General features: G+C 40.8%; 1 protein-coding gene across 4 annotated transcripts in view; it reads left to right on the top strand.

Annotated features, from left to right (window-relative positions):
• CADM2 (cell adhesion molecule 2) overlaps positions 1-20,169 on the top strand; it is a 365,211-nt gene that overhangs the window by 184,930 nt on the left and 160,112 nt on the right. For 3 of the 4 annotated variants that reach the window (XM_081858509.1, XM_081858508.1, XM_081858506.1), the window contains exon 2: positions 8,779-8,805. The exons of the other annotated variant lie outside the window; for it this stretch is intronic. In XM_081858509.1, the coding sequence (XP_081714635.1) occupies positions 8,779-8,805 (27 nt within the window). The remainder of the gene's footprint in view (positions 1-8,778; positions 8,806-20,169) is intronic. 4 annotated transcript variants of the gene reach the window in all.

Below are 20,169 nucleotides of genomic sequence, written 5' to 3'. Positions count from 1 at the left end.
ATTGCATTTAACAGGCTTCCACTCCAGGTAAATGGGAATCAGATAGCAGCTTCGAGGATCATAGAATCATAGAATCATAGAATCATAGAGTTGGAAGAGACCATAAGGGCCATCAAGTCCAACCCCCTGCCAAGCAGGAAACACCATCAGAGTACGCCTGACATATGGTCGTCAAGCCTCTGCTTAAAGACCTCCAAAGAAGGAGACTCCACCACACTCCTTGGCAGCAAATTCCACTGTCGAACAGCTCTCACTGTCAGAAAGTTCCTCCTAATGTTTAGGTGGAATCTTTTTTCTTGTAGTTTGGAGCCATTGCTCCGTGTCCGCTTCTCTGGAGCAGCAGAAAACAACCTTTCTCCCTCCTCTATGTGACATCCTTTTATATATTTGAACATGGCTATCATATCACCCCTCCTCTTCTCCAGGCTAAACATGCCCAGCTCCTTTAGCCGTTCCTCATAAGGCATCATTTTCAGGCCTTTGACCATTTTGGTTGCCCTCCTCTGGACACGTTCCAGTTTGTCAGTGTCCTTCTTGAACTGTGGTGCCCAGAACTGGACACAGTACTCCAGGTGAGGTCTGACCAGAGCAGAATACAGTGGCACTATTACTTCCCTTGATCTAGATGCTATACTTCTATTGATGCAGCCCAGAATTGCATTGGCTTTTTTAGCTGCCGCGTCACACTGTTGGCTCATGTCAAGTTTGTGGTCAACCAAGACTCCTAGATCCTTTTCACATGTACTGCTCTCAAGCCAGGTGTCACCCATCTTGTATTTGTGCTCTCATTTTTTTTGCCCAAGTGCAATACTTTACATTTCTCCCTGTTAAAATTCATCTTGTTTGTTTTGGCCCAGTTCTCTAATCTGTCAAGGTCGTTTTGAAGTGTGATCCTGTCCTCTGGGGTGTTAGCCACCCCTCCCAGTTTGGTGTCATCTGCAAATTTGGTCAGGATGCCCTTGAGTCCATCATCCAAGTTGTTGATAAAGATGTTGAATAAGACCGGGCCCAAGACAGAACCCTGTGGCACCCCACTAGTCACTCTTCTCCAGGATGAAGAGGAACCATTGATGAGCACCCTTTGGGTTCGGTCAGTCAGCCAGTTACAAATCCACTGAGTGATAGCATAGTCAAGTCCGCATTTTACCAGCTTCTTTACAAGAATATCATGGGGCACCTTGTCAAATGCCTTGCTGAAATCAAGGTAGACTACATCCACTGCGTTCCCTTCATCTACCAGACTTGTAATTCTGTCAAAAAACGAGATCAGGTTAGTCTGACATGACTTATTTTTCAGAAATCCATGCTGACTATTGGTGATCACAGCATTCCTTTCTAGGTGCTCACAGACTGTTTGCTTAATGATCTGCTCCAGAATCTTCCCTGGTATTGATGTCAGACTGACTGGGCGGTAATTATTTGGGTCCTCTCTTTTCCCCTTTTTGAAAATAGGGACAACATTTGCCCTCCTCCAGTCTGCCGGGACTTCGCCTGTTCTCCAGGAATTCTCAAAGATGAGTGCCAGTGGTTCTGAGATCACATCTGCCAGTTCTTTTAATACTCTTGGATGCAGTTCATCTGGCCCTGGAGACTTGAATACATCTAAACTAGCCAAGTATTCTTGTACTATCTCCTTAGTTATTCTGGGCTGTGTTTCCTCTGCTGAATCATTTGTTCCAAATTCTTCAGGTCGGGCATTGTTTTCTTTATCGGAGAAGACTGAGGCAAAGAAGGCATTGAGGAGTTCAGCCCTTTCGGTATCCCTGTTTGCATTTCACCATCTTCTCCTCTGAGCGACCCCACTGTTTCTTTGTTCTTCCTTTTGCTACGAACATACCCATAAAAGCCTTTTTTTGTTGCTTTTAACCTCTCTAGCAAGCCTGAGTTCATTCTGTGCTTTAGCTTTTCTGACTTTGTGTCTACACGTGCTGGCTATTTGTTTGAATTCCTCTTTGGTGGTTTCCCCCCTTTTCCATTTTTTGTACACATCCTTTTTTAATCTTAACTCAGTTAAAAGTTCTTTAGATAGCCACCCTGGCTTCTTTAGGCACCTTCCATGTTTCCGTCTCATTGGTATTGCCTGAAGTTGTGCTTTTACTATCTCCCTCTTAACAAACTCCCAGCCATCATGAACTCCCTTTCCTTTTAGTATTACTGTCCATGGGATCTCACCCAGCACTTCCCTAAGTTTTATGAAGTCGGCTTTCTTAAAGTCAAGAAATTGAGTCCTAGTATGCTTGGCTGCTCCTTTCCGCTGTATAGTAAACTTCAGAAGAGCATGATCACTCGTGCGTAATGATCCTTCCACTTCTACCCCACTAACCAGGTCATCAACATTGGTTAGGACCAGATCTAAAATGGCTGTTCCTCTTGTTGCTTCTCCCACTTTCTGGACAATGAAGTTGTCTGCAAGACCAGTGAGGAATCTGTTTGACCTTATGCTCTTGGCTGAGTTTGACATCCAGCAAATATCCGGGTAATTAAAGTCCCCCATTACTACTATCTCCCTTCCTTTTGCATGTAGAAAGGCTGCTTGGATGAGTTAAACCAACCACCTGTCTCCTTGATCCTTGCCCTTCCTGGCTCAAAAAAGCGACATGGGCTCCATGGGGTGGTGAATGCTTCTCTCTGTAAGGGAGCCTTCCCAAACCCACTGAAATAGGTGGTTATTAAACTACTTCTTAAAAAACCATCTTTGGACCCGGCCAATATGGCCAACGATTGCCCAGTCTCAAATCTTCCATTCTTGGGCAAGGTGATTGAGTGGGTGGTCCCTGAACAACTCCAAGTACGCCTGGAGGATGCAGACCATTTGGATCCCTCCCAAGCGGGATTCAGGCCTCATCATGGGACTGAAACAGCCTTGGTTGTGCTGGTCAATGATCTCCAGCGGACTAGAGACAAAGGTGAAAGCTGTTTCCTAGTTCTGCTGGATCTCTCAAAGGCCTTTGTTACCATCAACCATAACATCCTTCTGGACTGTCTAGAGGAGTTGGGAGCTGGGAGCACTGTTATACAGTGGTTCCGCTCCTTCCTCCTGGGCCATGTCCAGAAAGTGGTGTTGGGGGATGAGTGTTCGGACCCCTGGGCTCTCACTTGTGGGGTGCCTTGGGGCTCTGTCCTCTCCCCCATGCTTTTGAACATGAAGCCGCTGGGAAACATAATCAGGGGGTTTGGACTGGGTGTTCATCAGTTTGCAGACGATACTCAGCTCAACCTCTTCTTCAAAGCAGAACCAGTGAGGGTGGTGAAGGTCCTGTGTGAGTATGTGAGTGTCATGGTATATGAGTGATATACTAATGAAAGCAATGTCTTAAAACAGTGCTATTAAACAGCCCCTGTACACTATTGCAAAATGTTAAAATTCAAAGTTAAAAGTTAGTGATATTGGTGGTGATGGAATTGCTGCCATGTTTGACTGGATAATGTTTGACTGGATAACTAAATCAGGAAAATAGCATAATTATGTACATTTCTACTCAAAAATAAGCTCAGCTGAGTTCAGTGAGGCTTGCTCCCAGGTAATACTCGGAGATATGAGTAGAATAATTCCACTGTTGAATGCAATTTGTCAGGACAGAACAAAGTAATTCTGCTTATTCTTATATATGCATCAGACTATATGCAAGTCTGAAAAATGTGTTGCATGTTTGCAGCCTTAAAGGGATTGCCTGACACTGAGATTGCAATATTTTTTTAGTGATGGACCTCAGGTCCATTACTGAAAGAAAAAAAGATTTCTTATTTACAGACATTTCCCATTTATAACATTTAAATGTGTTTCAAACATTTTATCGTTATATTTGTTATGATGAGTAAGATCTGAATCAAAATATGAATCAAATGAAGAATATCTAAATGTTTCAAATAAACAAATTAATTCTGAACAGTTTAAGAATACCGAGAACCTGTTTATGAAAGGTATATATTTCCTCTGATTTGCATTGCTATCTAGCCACTTAAAGTTCTCATTCTCTCTTGGGTAGTCCAACAAATTCAGATAGTCTCCTTTAAATAAGTCACAGAATCTTAGAGTTGGAAGGTACTCCAAGCGTCACCTATTCCAACTCCCTGCAATGCAGAAATCTCAACTAAAGCAACCATGACAGATTGCCATCCAAGACATCCAATTCATGCTAGCATGTATATGTCAACTTTTCTCCAAGGATTTCAAGGTGGCACACATGCTACCTCCCCTGTGAGGTAATTAGGTTGAGAGATAGTGACTCGCCCAAGATCACCCAACGAGTTTCATGGCTGAATGGGGATTTGAACCCTCGTCTCACAGGTCGTAGTCCACCATTCTAACCACTACACCACAGTACAAGCTTGCACATTGCAATGACTATAAGAGCACAACATGGTAAATAAATATGGATGAGAATATGAGCTTCAAGAGTGACAAGAAGGAAAATAAACTCCCATTTTGAGACTCCTGTTCTTTTGTCATCCTCACAGGTATGGCAGTTTTCTACACAAATATATCGTAATTCTAGTTTATATATATATTGGAAGACATAAGGGTGGAGATATATTTGAAGAGTATTCAAAATTTAGCATCCTCCAGTCATCAAATGTGTTATACAGCAAGAAATTTCTTCTGCCTCCCATCTAATTAATATATTAGTAATCCGTAGTAATTTCAGTAACGTAGTGATTAATAAAATGAAAGTGAAATTGCATTGAAATATGTCAACCATTCAAATACACCTGTACACCTATGACATCAACCTGACAATTTCATGGTTTCATATTTACAAAACTGTAATGGATACCATAACATCTGCACACAGCAGGAAAAGTTCATTGCACAAACAGGATTCTAAGAAGGCTAATGGGAAACATATTTTTTCTTTCTTTTTTAACAGTGGAAAAAAGGTTTCTAAATGTTTACAGTGAAAATGTCTCCTTGTTTACACATCATATGGGTGGAGGCCTGATGTAAATCAGCAATTTCTGCAGCAAAAAAAAAACAAAAAACATTTTTAATTACCATTTCTAGCTAATTAGATTGCTCTGTGGATTTTGACAGTTGAATTGCAGTTTGACCAGCCCATCAATTGAAACATTTGCAAGTATTGAACATGACATTTATATGGCAGAGATGACAGTAATGTTCATTTAGACTGAATATGCAGAGAATTATAATTGGGCTAACAAGCCTTGTTATCTGGCCTAATTCCAGTTATATTTGCAATCTTTCTTTTGTGTTTCCTTTATTCATGGATAATGTCCAACATTCAGGTCAAGCATTTCCAAAGCTTCATATTTTATCCTCTTTTTTTGGACACAAACACATACTCTACATGTCATGACAAAATTCACCAAGCATGACATTATGTTGACATTATCATAAAATGGCAGAATCCTATGCTGAACGTGCATTCAGGTTTCACAAACAGAGGATTGTACTAAAGCACCACCCTTGCACTTGCAATTATGTGGAAGGGTTAGCCTAGAAGCAAGATGTATAGTGAAGCTGCAATCCCACGCTCCTTCATCTGGAAGTAAGTCTCATTGAACTCAGTGGAGCTAACTTCTGAGTAAAGGATTATGGTATGAAAGGTTTGCAATCAGAGAGGTCTGAAAGGGTCTTCTGTTGCTGCAGTGTTCATACTTTAGTAGTATTTCAATACTAAAACACAGTTTAAATATACAGTAGTACTTCTGTTTCCTCCGTGTTACAGGAATGCATAGCTGCACTTTGAAAGCAAGCGACTTGTAATCCTGATTTTCCTGTAGAACCACTAATACTGTGACAAAAAATCCTGCATTTTTAAACACTGTCCATCAATTAATGAAAGTAGAAATAGCAGTTGAAAATTATCAAAGAGAATTAAAAAAATAAAAATAAAATTCCACCCAAGAAATCTCATGAGTGGGGTACAAGTTTGTTTGTTTTTATGTAATTGCCTTACTTTTGTGTTGGCTGAATGATGTTTGTGAATGTCCTTTCATTCTATATAGTCTCACCAGTGGTGCACAATCTTCACTCTTTCCAGGTATGAGCATTTCAGTCAAAGCTCCAGGGAATAAATAAGGTGGTGTTCAATGGAATTCTTAGGCTAGCTCAGGGATTAGTGCTAGCACAGGGGGATATATCTGCACCTGTGCACCACACCATCCCGTAATCTGCTTTGGAGAGTTGAGAGAAGCCCCAGAACAGATTTAGAGGATGTGTGGAGAAAGGAGAAGGGCAGAATCTTCAATTGTAAGGAGAAATACTTGCAGTTGATGGAGTGATCACCTTAGTGCTATGTTGAATACAACCCATAATGAGATAAAACCTCCCAAGGGACTTTTTCAGATCAAGAACAGTGGGCAGCCAGGAAAGCTGCAGAGTGCTACAGAAATGCTTACTGGAAAGAAAACACATACATCATACTTGGCCTCCCAACAACAATAAGATTAGCTCAAAACCCCAAATCTGCCTAATTTCTAATGACATTCCATGCCCCAATAACGGAGCAGAAAAATGGAAGCTTCTTTTGCAGAGAAATAAAACATTTGAGATAGTAGAGGACAGATTTAGCACAACATCTGCCATTAACACGTAAGTGCCCTCATTCAGTGCTACTCAAATTGGTGGTCCGTGGACTGGTGCCAGTCCACAAACCATTGGCTGCCGATCTGTGGTGACTCTACTATACTCCAGGTTAGGTGGGATGCTTCAGGGACCAAAAATGATACCGGTCCCTAACACATTGTGGCGTGGGAATTGCTATCCAGCACATAAGATGGTTTGATAAGCACTGCCCTAGTTGAAACTCCTAAACTAGATTTATTTATTTCATTTTGTGTAGTGCAGTCCACATACAAGCTGGTAGAATTTAGCAAAATTGTTCCTCAAAACATCACCTGGGACTACAGAAAAGAGCATGCTTGTAACAATAGGTTGAATCCATGCAGTGGCGGACCTTGGGGTCTCAAATTTCTGTGGCGCCCTATACTCTACCTGTCACTGATGCTGGGATACAAGAAACAGAAGTCTGTTAGGTCCCTACTGATCATTCAGTTCTATGTAATGAGAGCTTCATACATTACTGACATAAGTTATGACCACACCACAGATACTATAAGCACTTTTTCTAGTGAATACTATGTTACTCATTATACAAAATAAATGCAATTCCTTGACCAAAGTGATAAGCCATAAGTTGGGTGCAGCATTCAGCCCCATTAGTACATGCACTGGCAGAGGAAGAGGAGTGCGGGGGAAGCACACCGCCCCCAGCAGCGCGATCCCAGTGGGGTGCTATCACAGCTGTCCCCCCTGCCCGCGCTGGATGCCACCCCCCTCAGGGAGCGTGCCACGCCCTCAGGTGGCACACCATACCCCCAGGACGCACGCCAGCCCACCCACTCCTGCTCTCCGCCACTGGGTGCATGTGAGAGAGTTCTTTTAGAGAATTTAAAAGACCTACAGTTGTACCTCGGGTTACAGACGCTTCAGGTTACAGACTCCACTAACCCAGAAATAGTACCTCGGGTTAAGAACTTTGCTTCAGGATGAGAACAGAAATTGTGTCGGTGGCGCAGCGGCAGCAGGAGGCCCCATTAGCTAAAGTAGTACCTCAGGTTAAGAACAGTTTCAGGTTAAGAATGGACCTCCAGAACGAATTAAGTTCTTAATCCGAGGTTCCACTGTACTGAGTATTTTATTTTATTTTATTTCCCTTTTCCCATAATGTCTGTGTATATGACTTGTGTGGCCCACCTTTCCAGAAAAAAAGCTCATTAGTCAAACCTAACATAGCTAAGTCCTAAATAAAAACAATCTATGACTTAAATCACCACCAAAAATAATCTTATTTAAAATATGGATAGGTTTTAGGGTTTCTTGTCCTCTGACATGCATTGTGCTTGCCTTTGCACCAGATCATATGACAAACATGGCTGATCAGATTCAACTTGGGGGAAGCAACATAGTTGAAAGTGTCTATGTTCTTTCTCAACGCTTTGTAAACTAAAAGACTTGAATAACTGTGATTTGAAGAATGAAAGGTATATTTTATAGATGTCAGCAGGTGGTCTCATAAATCCTGCACAAATACTGTTCTACAAGGGTATTACTAGGTACTTAAAGGACTAGGGGGACAGACCTATTACAGAAATTTGGACAACTAAGATAGTGGGTGGCTAAAGTTTTCCCAACACTGAATTTTGTAATGTGCCCAGGTACCCAGGAGCAAAGGATTTCTTCTTTTTTTAATACCCTTTTAAAAAATATGGAGGAGAAGAAAATCTAGGGCACAGTTCAATTAACCTGGAACTTGGACCATTGGGCCAGTTCCTAACAAATTGCCTGGAGTTTTATCATGTTTGAAACCTTACTATAAAATGCACACTTTATTATTATTATTTCTTAATAATTAAATGAAAGGAATAAAACATTTGTCAAAGGAACCATTTGATTCTGATCAATATAAAAGTTCTATTGATGTACTACAGATCTTTGCATCCTTAGATGTATTTTTATTTTTTGTTTTACAAATTGTTTTGACAGTATAATTTGTGGCTAATAGTAAATGCCTTTGCCATTATCTATTTTCAAACAACTGGCGTTGACGGGCATTTCAAAATACTGAATTTGTTTGTCTTGGCAGGGTATAGGTCAGGAAAAATCATACCAGCTGATCTAAATAAGTAGACCAGATACTTGAATTTGGGTTTTGTTACGCTCGACTCAGTAGTGAAACTTTCTTTGTATTCTCAGTCAGAGCTTCTGACTAACCTATCTGTTCTCTTCTCCTCTTGCAATCTTTTCCTTGGTCCCAGTGGCTGCTACAAAGAGCAAAGCTAAAGGTGAGTTTTCACTTTCATTCTTGATTTACGCTGCATGGCTTTGCAGTACACATCCCACTGTGATTGCAATTAATTATGCAGATTAGATAGATCTGCATATATTTATTGAATTTGCATGCTTTGCTTGCAAAACTGAAGATGGGTATTTTTCATCATTTTGAAATTGAGCTATATAATTATTCACCGTGTCTTTATCTGAAAATAATTCAAAGTTCTCGTGAATTTCTGAATGACAAATCCTATCTCAAAATATAAAACTTCTTCTGTTTGTAAGAGATTGCTGCCAAGTTAGAATAATTAGATTGCAAAAAGAGCCCCAGTTCATGGTATCTATCTTATTTGTATTATCACGCAGTTTCTGAGCTGTTCAGTTTTTAACATCAATCAGACAGGACTGCTCTGTTTGTCAAAGGCTTATTTTTTTTTAAAAAAAATCAAATAAATAAATCTGGATATCATCTGCATAAAAATGACACTGTGGATAATAATGGGGGGAAATGAAAGCCAGTAAAATTGTAGAAAGGATTGAAAAGCGTGAACCTAACACAAAAACTATGGCAAGCACCATTATTTCCAGGAATAATATGAAATAATCTTATAATATAATTCACTTGTGGTAGTGAGAATTTTCCATAAACAAAGCTTCTATCATCCTGATAGGGGTGGGGAGGGAGAAAAGGGAGGAAGTCTCTATAAAGGATTGAGGGAGAGATGTGCGTTTTTTGTAATAACAGGGATTCTCCCTCGATCAGACATGACAGCAGCCCATTTATGTGGCTAAAATGGTATTCTTGCACTACATCCAGATATTCAGTGACATCAGATGGGGACAGGCCCTCCCTGCATACAAGCCTCAGATTGGGGGTGGAATTATGAAGTTTAGCTCACAGCTTTGCAGGAAATTGGCAAACAAGCTTAGAGGAAAATATTATGTTTCCTAACTTTGCAGAGTTTTTAATTCAAGAAATTAAGACTTTAATCTTGTACCCACTTACTTCTAAGTAGACATGTATAGTATTGTGCTGTTAATGTAAATTCAGTGAAATCAATAGAGTATTAGATGGCTTGTTAATCATTACTAAAAGATCCAGCAGCAAACTATGAACCTCACTACTTGACTAATGCAGGTGAAAAGATTTAATATAAGTACCTGCACTTCTCAACGTACATTATTGCTAACATTCGCCACTTGGACTGCTTATACTTCATTAGATAATTCTGAATGGAGAAATAAACCAGGGCTTTTTACAGTATTGATGATTTCAGCAGCATAGTTATTTTCCCTTTCTAGAAATTATCAGATGGTATGCTTGGGAATGATTGTGATAGGGAGCAGTTACAGGAAACCTAGTGGAAGGGCTATACAGAACTGCATGTTATTTTTTATTTCTATTGTGGCAACATAGCACACAATAGTCTATTTAATTGTTACGTGCTTTTAGAGTTGGATGGATCTCTCTATTTCTAGACCATGTCAGTTTTGCATGTTTATTCATAAGTGTGTTCCATCCAGTTTCTAACTTGATCTGCATTTTTTAAAAAAAACAACAACAACAAAACCCACACACACTGAGTTTGCATCCGGTTTCTATCTTGATCTGCATTTTTTAAAAAACAAAACACTGAGTTTGCAAATAAGAAATATCCCAGGCACCCATACCCATCAAACACATTGTTTTTATAGCATCACGGCTGGTTTAAGCAACTGTTGGGCAAAAACTAGCTGTATCTTTACAAATTACTTCCTTAATTCTACATGTGTAATGTGTACCTGTTTTCTGACAGGAGATGTGCACCTCAGGATTTTTTTTCTGTTTTTAGCCATATGGTTTTCCTTCTCCCCATTGTCAACAGTGAAAGTATGCCTTAGAATGCTTGGGCAAACTGTGGTACTGGATAGGCTAGTATGGTCCTGTTAACTGCATAAAGATTGCAGCAGGGTCTTCAGTCTCCAGGAGCTGCTTACATGATGATCCTAACCAAACTTATTCTGAACAAATTCTTCCTGGGCTGGATGGGATGGATTCATCCCTAATGAATCAACAACTTTCATTGTCACTGGCCATATTGGCTGGGTTTGATGAGAACTGTAATCCATCTAGAGAGCATGTTAAAATATATGTGTCTGAACCCACATGTGTGTCCAGTACTCTTTGTATTCATTGTCTCCATACACACGCTTCCAAGAGGTTTAGGATCTTTTGCTAGAGTTATGGCATAGATTCCTTATGAACATGTGTTTACCCTTTATAGCCACAAGTAGTTCTCATACAAAAGAAATAAAGAAATATTGGTTTATTACATGAAATGAAAGTGACAGAATACAGTATATAAATTAAGCAGGCAGCAACTACACATACACCTTGATCTTGTGACATAGTATTTATGCAAACCTTTACTCATGCCACAATCTACAGTAATAGAAACCATAGAGAAAGTTCAGATTGACACACACTTATTCATTAACAGCTTTTGGGGGAAGTCTGAATAGCCCTGGGAGATTATGGTACATTCAAAACCTGGGGAGTCGAGCCTAGCATACACATGAAGTCTCAGGGAAATTTCTCTGCCTTGCTCATGAGGGACTTGTAATTTATGAGACTATCCTCAAAGAGACTGGTTTAGGAAGCTTCATTTACCCAGTGGTAAATGCACAAACGTCTTACCCATAGGCGCTAGGGGTGTGGGGCACTTGGGTGCTGGGCTCTCAGGGGTGCCAGGCTGAGAGTCCGGGGTTGAGTTCCAGGGAAGAGCCCGCCCGCCCGTCGGTTGGAGCGCTGCAGCGGGCTCTTCTGCTGCAGGCGGCTCTGTGCCGTGAGTTTGGAGGCGACCAAGCCAGCGAGATGCTGATGCGGCCAGCCGGCTCCGCCCTCCTGTGCGCCTGGGACTGGGCAACCTGGGGAGAGGGGCGTGCCAGGTGGATCTTTGCACCCGGCACCGCATATGCTTAAAACAGCCCTGAAGGTACTCACTGTCTAGGTAAGCTTCATCAAGCTTCTTTGAGCTGGTCTGTTGTGATTGGGAACTGAAGAAAGCTTACACCTGAAGTAGCATAGAAACAGCATAAAAAGATGCCTTCCTACATCTTAACCATCTAGCTTATCCATCTATCTCAATATGGTGGAGCTAAAGGCTCTCTAGGATTCCAGACAAAGTTCTTTCCCACACCTACCTGGAGATTGAACCTTAAACCTATGCAAATAATATGCTCTACTACTAAGCTGCAACCCTTCCTCTAAACTTCCCAATGTTCAGCACTTTTGGAGAGAACTCTGGCATTGGTTGGAGGCTTCCTTGCTCTTCCCTGTGTGAGATACATTTGGAGATCACACAGCTATGTCCCTGAGGCGATAGAAAGTGCCTTTAAATTTAGTAAGTTCCAGAACTTTATAGTAAAGTTACAGAACTCTTAAAGAATTGTATTAACACCACTGCAAGTTGTGTGCTTATAAACTCCCAAATTCACCTCCAAACTCTCCCACCCGCCCGTCTTTTTTGGGGGGGGGGGCAGGGGGAACAACAAGGTGGAAGACCTACTCCATGTTTACCAAAAGCATACAGTAGTAGAATGAAACAAAAGGTCAGAGCAGGATACAAGAAGACTGTGGTTACAATTGCAATAACATAACCTGTAAAAAAAACAACCACATAAAAAAAAATCTTGCTTAGACCCAAGTTCATAGCTCTGAATCAATAAATGCTATTAAATCTGAGGAAAATCTTAGACATCTCTTGAACTCTACAGTTTTCAGAAAACTTTTGAAATGCTTTGCTTTAGCAGCTCCCTGTGTGTCAGAAGTAGAAAATGGATTTGTCATAATGCTTGTATGAATCCTAAGTAACACTCCTCACTGCTCTTCATTCTTTTCAAGTACTTTGTAGTATCTGTTTCCAATGATGATAAGTAAGAGAAACATTCCGAATCTTAAATGTTCCAGTTAATAAAAGTATGGAGTAAAATGTACACTCTAGTTATGTATTTATTGTTATAGTGTTGCTATAGCAAATGCAATCATTTATGTGGAGCTAAGAGACTACCTTGTTCCTTAGTGCCACCACCCTTGATGCGCTATTAATGTGTGATTGTGCAATCATTCTTCCATACAGTGCATTAAAAATCTTGAGAAATTATTGGGGATAAGTGCTGTAGACATGGGGAAAGGGAGGAAAGGTGTAACTTAGATGAATAGAATACAATAGGGGCTTGTGATAGACACACCAAAACATGCACCCATATTTCAGAAGAGCAGGTCTGATAACAGTTTAGCTCATGCAACAGAAGAATGGAAATCTTAAATAACAGGGCCAGTGTGTTATACTGTCTTTAGAATGTTTGATTAGACCTGGGGAAAGCTGCATTCAAATATGTATTGAGGCGCCAAACCCACTAGGTAGCTTTGGAAATTTAACTATCTATCAGCCTAGCCTGCCTAACAAGGTTATTGTGAAGATGAAAATGCAAGTTGGGATAGGAAACACTAGGCCACACAAAGCTTCTTGGAGGAATGGTGAGGTAGAAGTATTATAAATTCAGTTTTTCAGCTGAAGTACTAGAATGATGTGAAGCTTCTTGTAACTAAGCTAAGATCAGTGGGAAGCTAATTCTTGGATACAGTTCTTAGGCTGGTGTTAATATTTCCCTGTCTCTATGTGAGAAAATCTTCCTGGCACAATCCCATTTACTCACAGTGACTCTGATTGATGGTAAATACACTCCATAATTTCTTATTGCTGTCCATATGCTATATCTATTTATCTATACAGCCTCCCATTGGCTTATATTGTGTTTCTTGTATTGCCGCTGAGAATATTATAAGTTTAACACCTTTTCATTTGGCAAATATCCTTGCTCTTCATGTGTCTCATCTAATAATCATGATTATTTCTACGTGTATCCACTCACCATTTAGCAGATTGTATATCAGACGGTATACTGAGTGATTTTACTCATTTTCAATTTAGATGTCTTTCCTTTCAACTGTGCCTATCAATTTTTGTAAAGATAGAAACTTTGCTTTTAGTGCCACCATCCAGCTGGCTTTTATAAATAATAATAATAAAGCCATGGGCACCTCATCTTTGTTCCCAGTGGTACCCCACTGACCTCTTTCAAACTTGAAAAGCTTCTTTCAACTGCTGTGCTTTTTATGCACATCACACTGGCAGTCTTAGCCTACTGGGTCCCTTTTCATCTGGTTCCCTCACCCCCTCCAACTTAAAAATTAATTATTAAAATTCATCAGATTGGCACGCCACACTGCCAATGTAAGCAATATTATGCCTTACTTTTGTTTGGTTCAGGGTTGGCAGGTTGGCTCAGCATTTCCTGATAATTGTGCAATATTAGCTTTTCTGAATAAAGGTAATAAACTATTAAAATCTTTAAAAAAAGAAATACAAAGTTGAACAAAATATTCTCATAAAAATGCTAAACCTGATGGTCCCCTTCAGTCATTCCACATCACATGGAAGTGCTCCTAAGAAGACTCTAGTTATTATTCCCTCCCACTACCTTGCACCCTAAGTGAGTTGTCAGAACTTCATCAAACTGCCACCACATACTGCAAGGTCCTCAGGTCATGGGCCATGATAATGACCTTTCAATCTGGTAGAGTTCCTTAGGAATCAGTCTTGAGAGACCAATATTATTCCATATTTCATTCAGAGTTTTAGAGAAGGGAAGTGACAGGAGCGAGCCAGCTGTAAATCACACTGTGCACTCTTTGCTCTTTGTTAGCTAGTTTGCTCTTTATTAGCAAGAACAGGATCTGCACAGACTTGGTGGAGTGTCAGGTCTAATGAGCACAGGAACCTTTCCTTGATAGGTCTTGCCCCATGGATCAGTTGCCTAGACTAAAGCCTCTCAACTCCCCACAGCTGTCTATGTCTCCTCCTCTCCAGGGTTTTCCCCCAAGCAACTGGAGACTGTGCCTGTGTGCCTGTCTTTGCTTCTCCCGCTTCATGTCTCTTCTGGTCTGGGCAGACCAGGGGGAAGGGAGCTTGTTTGCCACAGACTCTCCCAGCTCACTAAGTCCTTCAGCTTCCCACACCTCCTCTTCCCAGTCTTCTCCCTCTGACCACTCATTGTTGCCGCACCACCAATACCTGGGCTCTGAGCCTTCTTCCCTTGGTGGTTCCCCCGCTGGTTCCTCCCATCATTCCTCTGCATCCAGCCAGTCCATGACAGGAATATGATTTTGTTAATGAAACCCACTAAGACACCAGGCTAAAAGCCATAGCAAAGTCAAAGAAAGATTGAGAAGACATGCAGCATTCTGAGCTAAGGCAATGGCAATATAATTTCAATGTATTGCTTGAGTAATTTGTAATAGGATATTGAAACAGCCACCCTTTAGTTCCAAGCACTAACAATCTCACTTCTGGAAGATTGTATCTAGTTTTGGTTGCCATAAGCTGTACTAGTTTATAATGTTACTTGGACTCACATGTGCACAGCCAGCGCTCCTGTAGGTTCATATACACACTGCTGAGAGGTTTAGGATCGTTTGCTGGAGCTGTGATGTGCACTTATTATGGATGTGTGTTAACCCTTAACCTAATGCCCACAAGAAGAATGCCCACTGAGGAATAAAGAAAGCTTGCTATATTTATATATACCCTAGGAGAGACAAGGTATATATAAATGCTGCTTCAGACAGCAAAGTTACAATCTAAGCAATATTAAAAATATTCTCAAACTATTCTAAAAGGCCAACAGAAACATAGGTATGGCTGTTTTGCCATAAACCCACACTAGAAGTGGATAGGTGAAGGTGGAGGGGGACAGGAGGAAAATATACCTATCCTTAAAGCAAAGCAGATGTGTACTGAGTCTTGTGGAGCACTGGGGTAAGTGCTGTCCTGTTGGAGCTGAAAGCTACTGGAAAACCTGGGGTTTTAATAATGTTTTAGCTGATGCCTTATAGTAGGGAAGGGAGGGGCCTTGAGATAAGCAATTCTTGTCTCTTCCCCAGAGTTCCTGCCCATTTCTCATCTTGCCCATTCTAGAGAGAAAAGGACTGAAAACTGGGCTGTTATCAGAACCTGGTCATCTCTGTCTCCTATCTGCCTTCAAATCACCTTGCCAATTGTGTGGGTGAATCCCATTGGAGTTGAGTATCCTGTACTTGGCAACTAAAGTTGCATGTGTTAATCTTTAGATTAGATGTAGGTGAACTCAGAATATGTCTGACTACTTTTCAGGAGGCTGGATATTCCAGGCTCACCAAAGTACCATATTTTTCCATGTATAAGACTAGGTTTTTTTCCTAAAAAATAATGTCAGAAATTAGGGGGCATCTTATACTCTTATACTCCATCTCCTCCCCATTTTCTAAAATCTGAGTCCCCCAAAATAGGTGGCGTCTTATACATGGGGGCGTCTTAAAGATGGAAAAATGTGGTTTATCATGGTGTGTCTCCTACCATATTACAGTTGTGTCAATCTTATACTCATGCCATGATCCACAGAGATAAACCATGTCAAAAGTTCAGATTCACATACCCTTCTTCACAATAAAAACTAAAATTGTTTTAGGAATTCAGAATAAGGTTTACAAGCAGAGACCAAAACATTTTGCCCTGTTCGGCTTAGATAAAGAAAACTAAGAGATGATAAATTACACTTTGTAACTACAGCAGAAGGCATTACATTCAGGAAAATGCTATTAGGTTTAAGTGTATGAGTGGAAGTTAAGACCGTACATTTTCATTCGTGATTTTTTTGGTTGACAACAGGAACAAGATGCCTGCAGAGAAAATAGTTCCAGCAAATTCTAGCAAGTAGCCAAATTATACTCTAAAGAGAAGGCAAAAAATTCAAAGTATTCAAATATTTCTAGGCAATTCAAATATTTCTAGATAAAATCCTTCTCACAAATATGCATGGCTCCTAAATCTACAATAACTGCATCCACAAGTTTTTCCATACATCCCTTGCAAAACCAACGTCCTGAATTTAATTTTACTAGTCCCTTACTAATCCCTAAGAAATACAGGTACAGGTACCCCTGCCCGTACGGGCCAGTCGTGTCCGACTCTAGGGTTGCGTGCTCATCTTGCTTAAGAGGCCGGGAGCTGGCACCGTCCGAGGACACTTCCGGGTCACATGGCCAGCGTGACGAAGCTGCAGCTGGCGAGCCAGCACCAGTGCAGCACACGGAAACGCCATTTACCTTCCCGCTAGAAAGCGGTACCTATTTATCTACTTGCACTTAGGGGTGCTTTCGAACTGCTAGGTGGGCAGGAGCTGGGACCGAACGGCGGGAGCTCACCCCGCCGTGGGGATTCGAACCGCCGACCTTACGATCAGCAAGTCCTAGGCACTGAGGTTTTACCCACAGCGCCACCCGCGTCCCCCCCCCTAAGAAATAGTGGAGCCAAATAAAGCCTTGCAATGAATCTGAAATGTAAAGGGTTTCTGTTATCATTCTGGCTGCTTAGTTTCATTTCTGCACAAATACACAGTTCTCCTTTGGCAACAGTTCAGCCTTCATTCCCTGTCCATGTGTGATCACCACTAGCCAATGGGCTTTCCCCCCTCATTTCTTTTTCCTTCTTGTCTCTGTCTCTCCCTCTGGCCCCATAGAACTTCTTTGTCCAGTGCATTAAACTTTTTGGTTTCTTCATTGATCTCTCTGGTCAGCTCTCTTCTGCAGTGTTAATCAGGAAAGGAACCTAGCCAGACAATTCTTTGGATCTGTCCTATTCAGGACAGTCCATTCTATTCTCCCCTCCCAACAAGTTGTCAAGTTGTGTGCATGGGGATATTTTGGGGTCCCCATCTTAATCCCCACACACATTTTTTGTAGTTCTGCATGCTGTAGGGTTACCTGAAGTCTTTTGGTACCTTTTTATTGAGCATTAGCTGTGCAGTTTTAAACTTTACACAGTATTACCTTCAAATTTATTAATAGTCCACTGACTTCCACATTCTGAAAACAAATATTTGAGTCCATACACATATATGAGGGGGAAAGAAACTAAAAAATATATAGGAAAGCCCATTAGACAAAAAATCAATACATAGTTGCTTATAGCTTTATGGTTGCTTTGCAGCTTGGAATACAAACTAGTGCAGTGCTGAAATCAGTCATCCAAATTCTCTAAAGTTGTTCTCCTCTGTGAAAAAGCATTTGTTTGTCTCATTCTCAGGGAACTTTAGAATTTCTTTAGAACTTTGGTGGGTATGATGTTGAGCTTACTTGAACACTGTGAGCAGGCCATGGGGTGCTGTGTGTTTTTCTTCCTTCCCATTAAATGTTTCTCCCGTGTTCTGCAACCTCCCTGATTGCCTGTGCTTCCTGATCTGAAAACGCTTCATGGGAGGTATTCTACTGAGCTTTAGTTGAAGCACAGGAAGCAAAGAGACTGGATACAGAGCTCCTGTGCACTGATTCCTTTAATAAAATAAAGATATTGCAGCTGCCAGGCACTTATTAAGCAGCTTTCCCATACCTACATGAAAACCTAGTTCAAATTGCCATGGGACTTTCAGGAAACTTGAGCACCCAGGAAGGCAGCAGACTACAGAACACCTGATAGATTATTTATGGAATGAAATAAAGGAAATACATGAAATAAATTAGAATGAAATAAAAGAAACCACCTTGAAACTAAGACAAGTGCATTTTTTTTGCACCCCACAAATGTGAATTTCACTGATATTTTCTTCATTTGATAATTTTAATTTTTCCTCTTTAATTTATGCATGTTTGTTGAGAAAAATGAGCAGGTTTTTTGGACACAACACTAATACAAACTTTCCAACTGATTCAGTTACTTCTGATTGGGTCTCCATGACGAGGTAGGCCATATATGCTATAAAAATTATTCTGGTATAGGAACAATATAAGAGACAAATAAGTTGCTTTCTGGACTTTGCCACCAGCATTATTGCTGGAATGTCCATAGCAGAGGTAGCCTTTCAGATGTCGTCAGGCTATAACTTACATCTTCCCTGACCACTGGCCATGCTGACATCTGGAGGGCAGCACATTGGCTACCCTTGGAGTACTGGGAGCAAAAACCATGTTATAGCATTTCAGTAATGTGCAGAGAGATGCAGAAGACTAAAGTTAAATGCAAGTATGCATGCCACTCGGCTCTTGTAATCTTGTCCATACACCCCCTCCCCACTAAGATTTTTCCAAAATACTTTCCTATCCAGCCAAAGTCATAGAAAGACCTTGGTGATGGTCTTTCACACAAACACACACTCCACAACCCCAAGTAAGCAAGACTACACAATACAGACAGTTATAAATTGATAGTAACATAATATCAACATAAATTTATAATATCCCTGCCTATTGATATCAAGCAGGCATCTTAACTAGACTCTTTTCGGCACCTGCTAAAAATATTATTGTTTAGACAAGCCTACCCATATGCTCAGAAAGTTGAGGAAATTTTGATCTATTTTAGTATTTTATCTTCTGTATGTTTTAAAGTATGGTTGAATCCCCCCTTGATTTTATTGTTTTAACATTTTGTAAACTCCATTCAAGTTATGCATAAATTTTATGAAATAAATAAATAAACTGGTGAGCAACTGTCTTCTAATTAAAGTTCCCCGAAGCTACACTTCCGTGACTATAAATGTAAATAGAAACATAAGTGAGCCTGCTAAGAATGGACAAATATAGGTCTTGTATGTGATACCATTAGTGTCGCTCTTCTCCTGCCAGCTGTGCTCCCATGTTGTCACTTTCCATGCACACTCAAAGATTAGGAAATTGATAAATTGCTGGTTATTTAGTTATTCTACTCCACATTTTAGATCAAGTCCTCATAAGGCATTGTATGAAAAATAAAATAAACTTTTGTATCATCTATCTATTTATCTATCTATCATCTGTCTATCTGTATATCATCATCTATCACCACACGAAGATCAGGCTTAAAATGGAAGGGAAGAGATTTCCCGCCTCTTACTTTTAGAGATGACTTGAGTAGCATTCAAGAGCTCCCTAAAGCAAGCTCGCCGGTGCACCTGATTGCTTTCCTGAGCCCAATGCCAAGAAGGATCACCCCCTCCTACTTGGTTAGGAGGAGCAATCCTGCTTAGTGCTGTGTTTGGGCACGCCCAAACTCAGATTCTGGAGTGCCTGAACTCAGCAGGATCTGACGTTTTGTATCGGCTGATGGGAAGGGAGAGTGATCCTGCTTAGCACTGGGTCACTGCTTTGTGAACAGCTTCAAAGGCTCCTGACATCCAGATGGTTGGCGTGCAGTGCCAGATTTATGAATAGGCTAAGTAGGCTGAAGCCTAGGGCTTCTAAATCTAGGGGACCATGCCAGCCCATCCACTCCCCAGCGGGCAGTCTCCCCTCTCCCAAAATTGCAAACCCAAGACTTCATGCA

This window comes from Podarcis erhardii (assembly GCF_964252035.2).
Source record: "Podarcis erhardii genome assembly, chromosome: 4".
Classification (NCBI taxonomy): domain Eukaryota; kingdom Metazoa; phylum Chordata; class Lepidosauria; order Squamata; family Lacertidae; genus Podarcis; species Podarcis erhardii.
The sequence above is the reverse complement of the archived record's forward strand: the minus strand, read 5'-3'. Positions and strand labels throughout refer to the sequence as shown.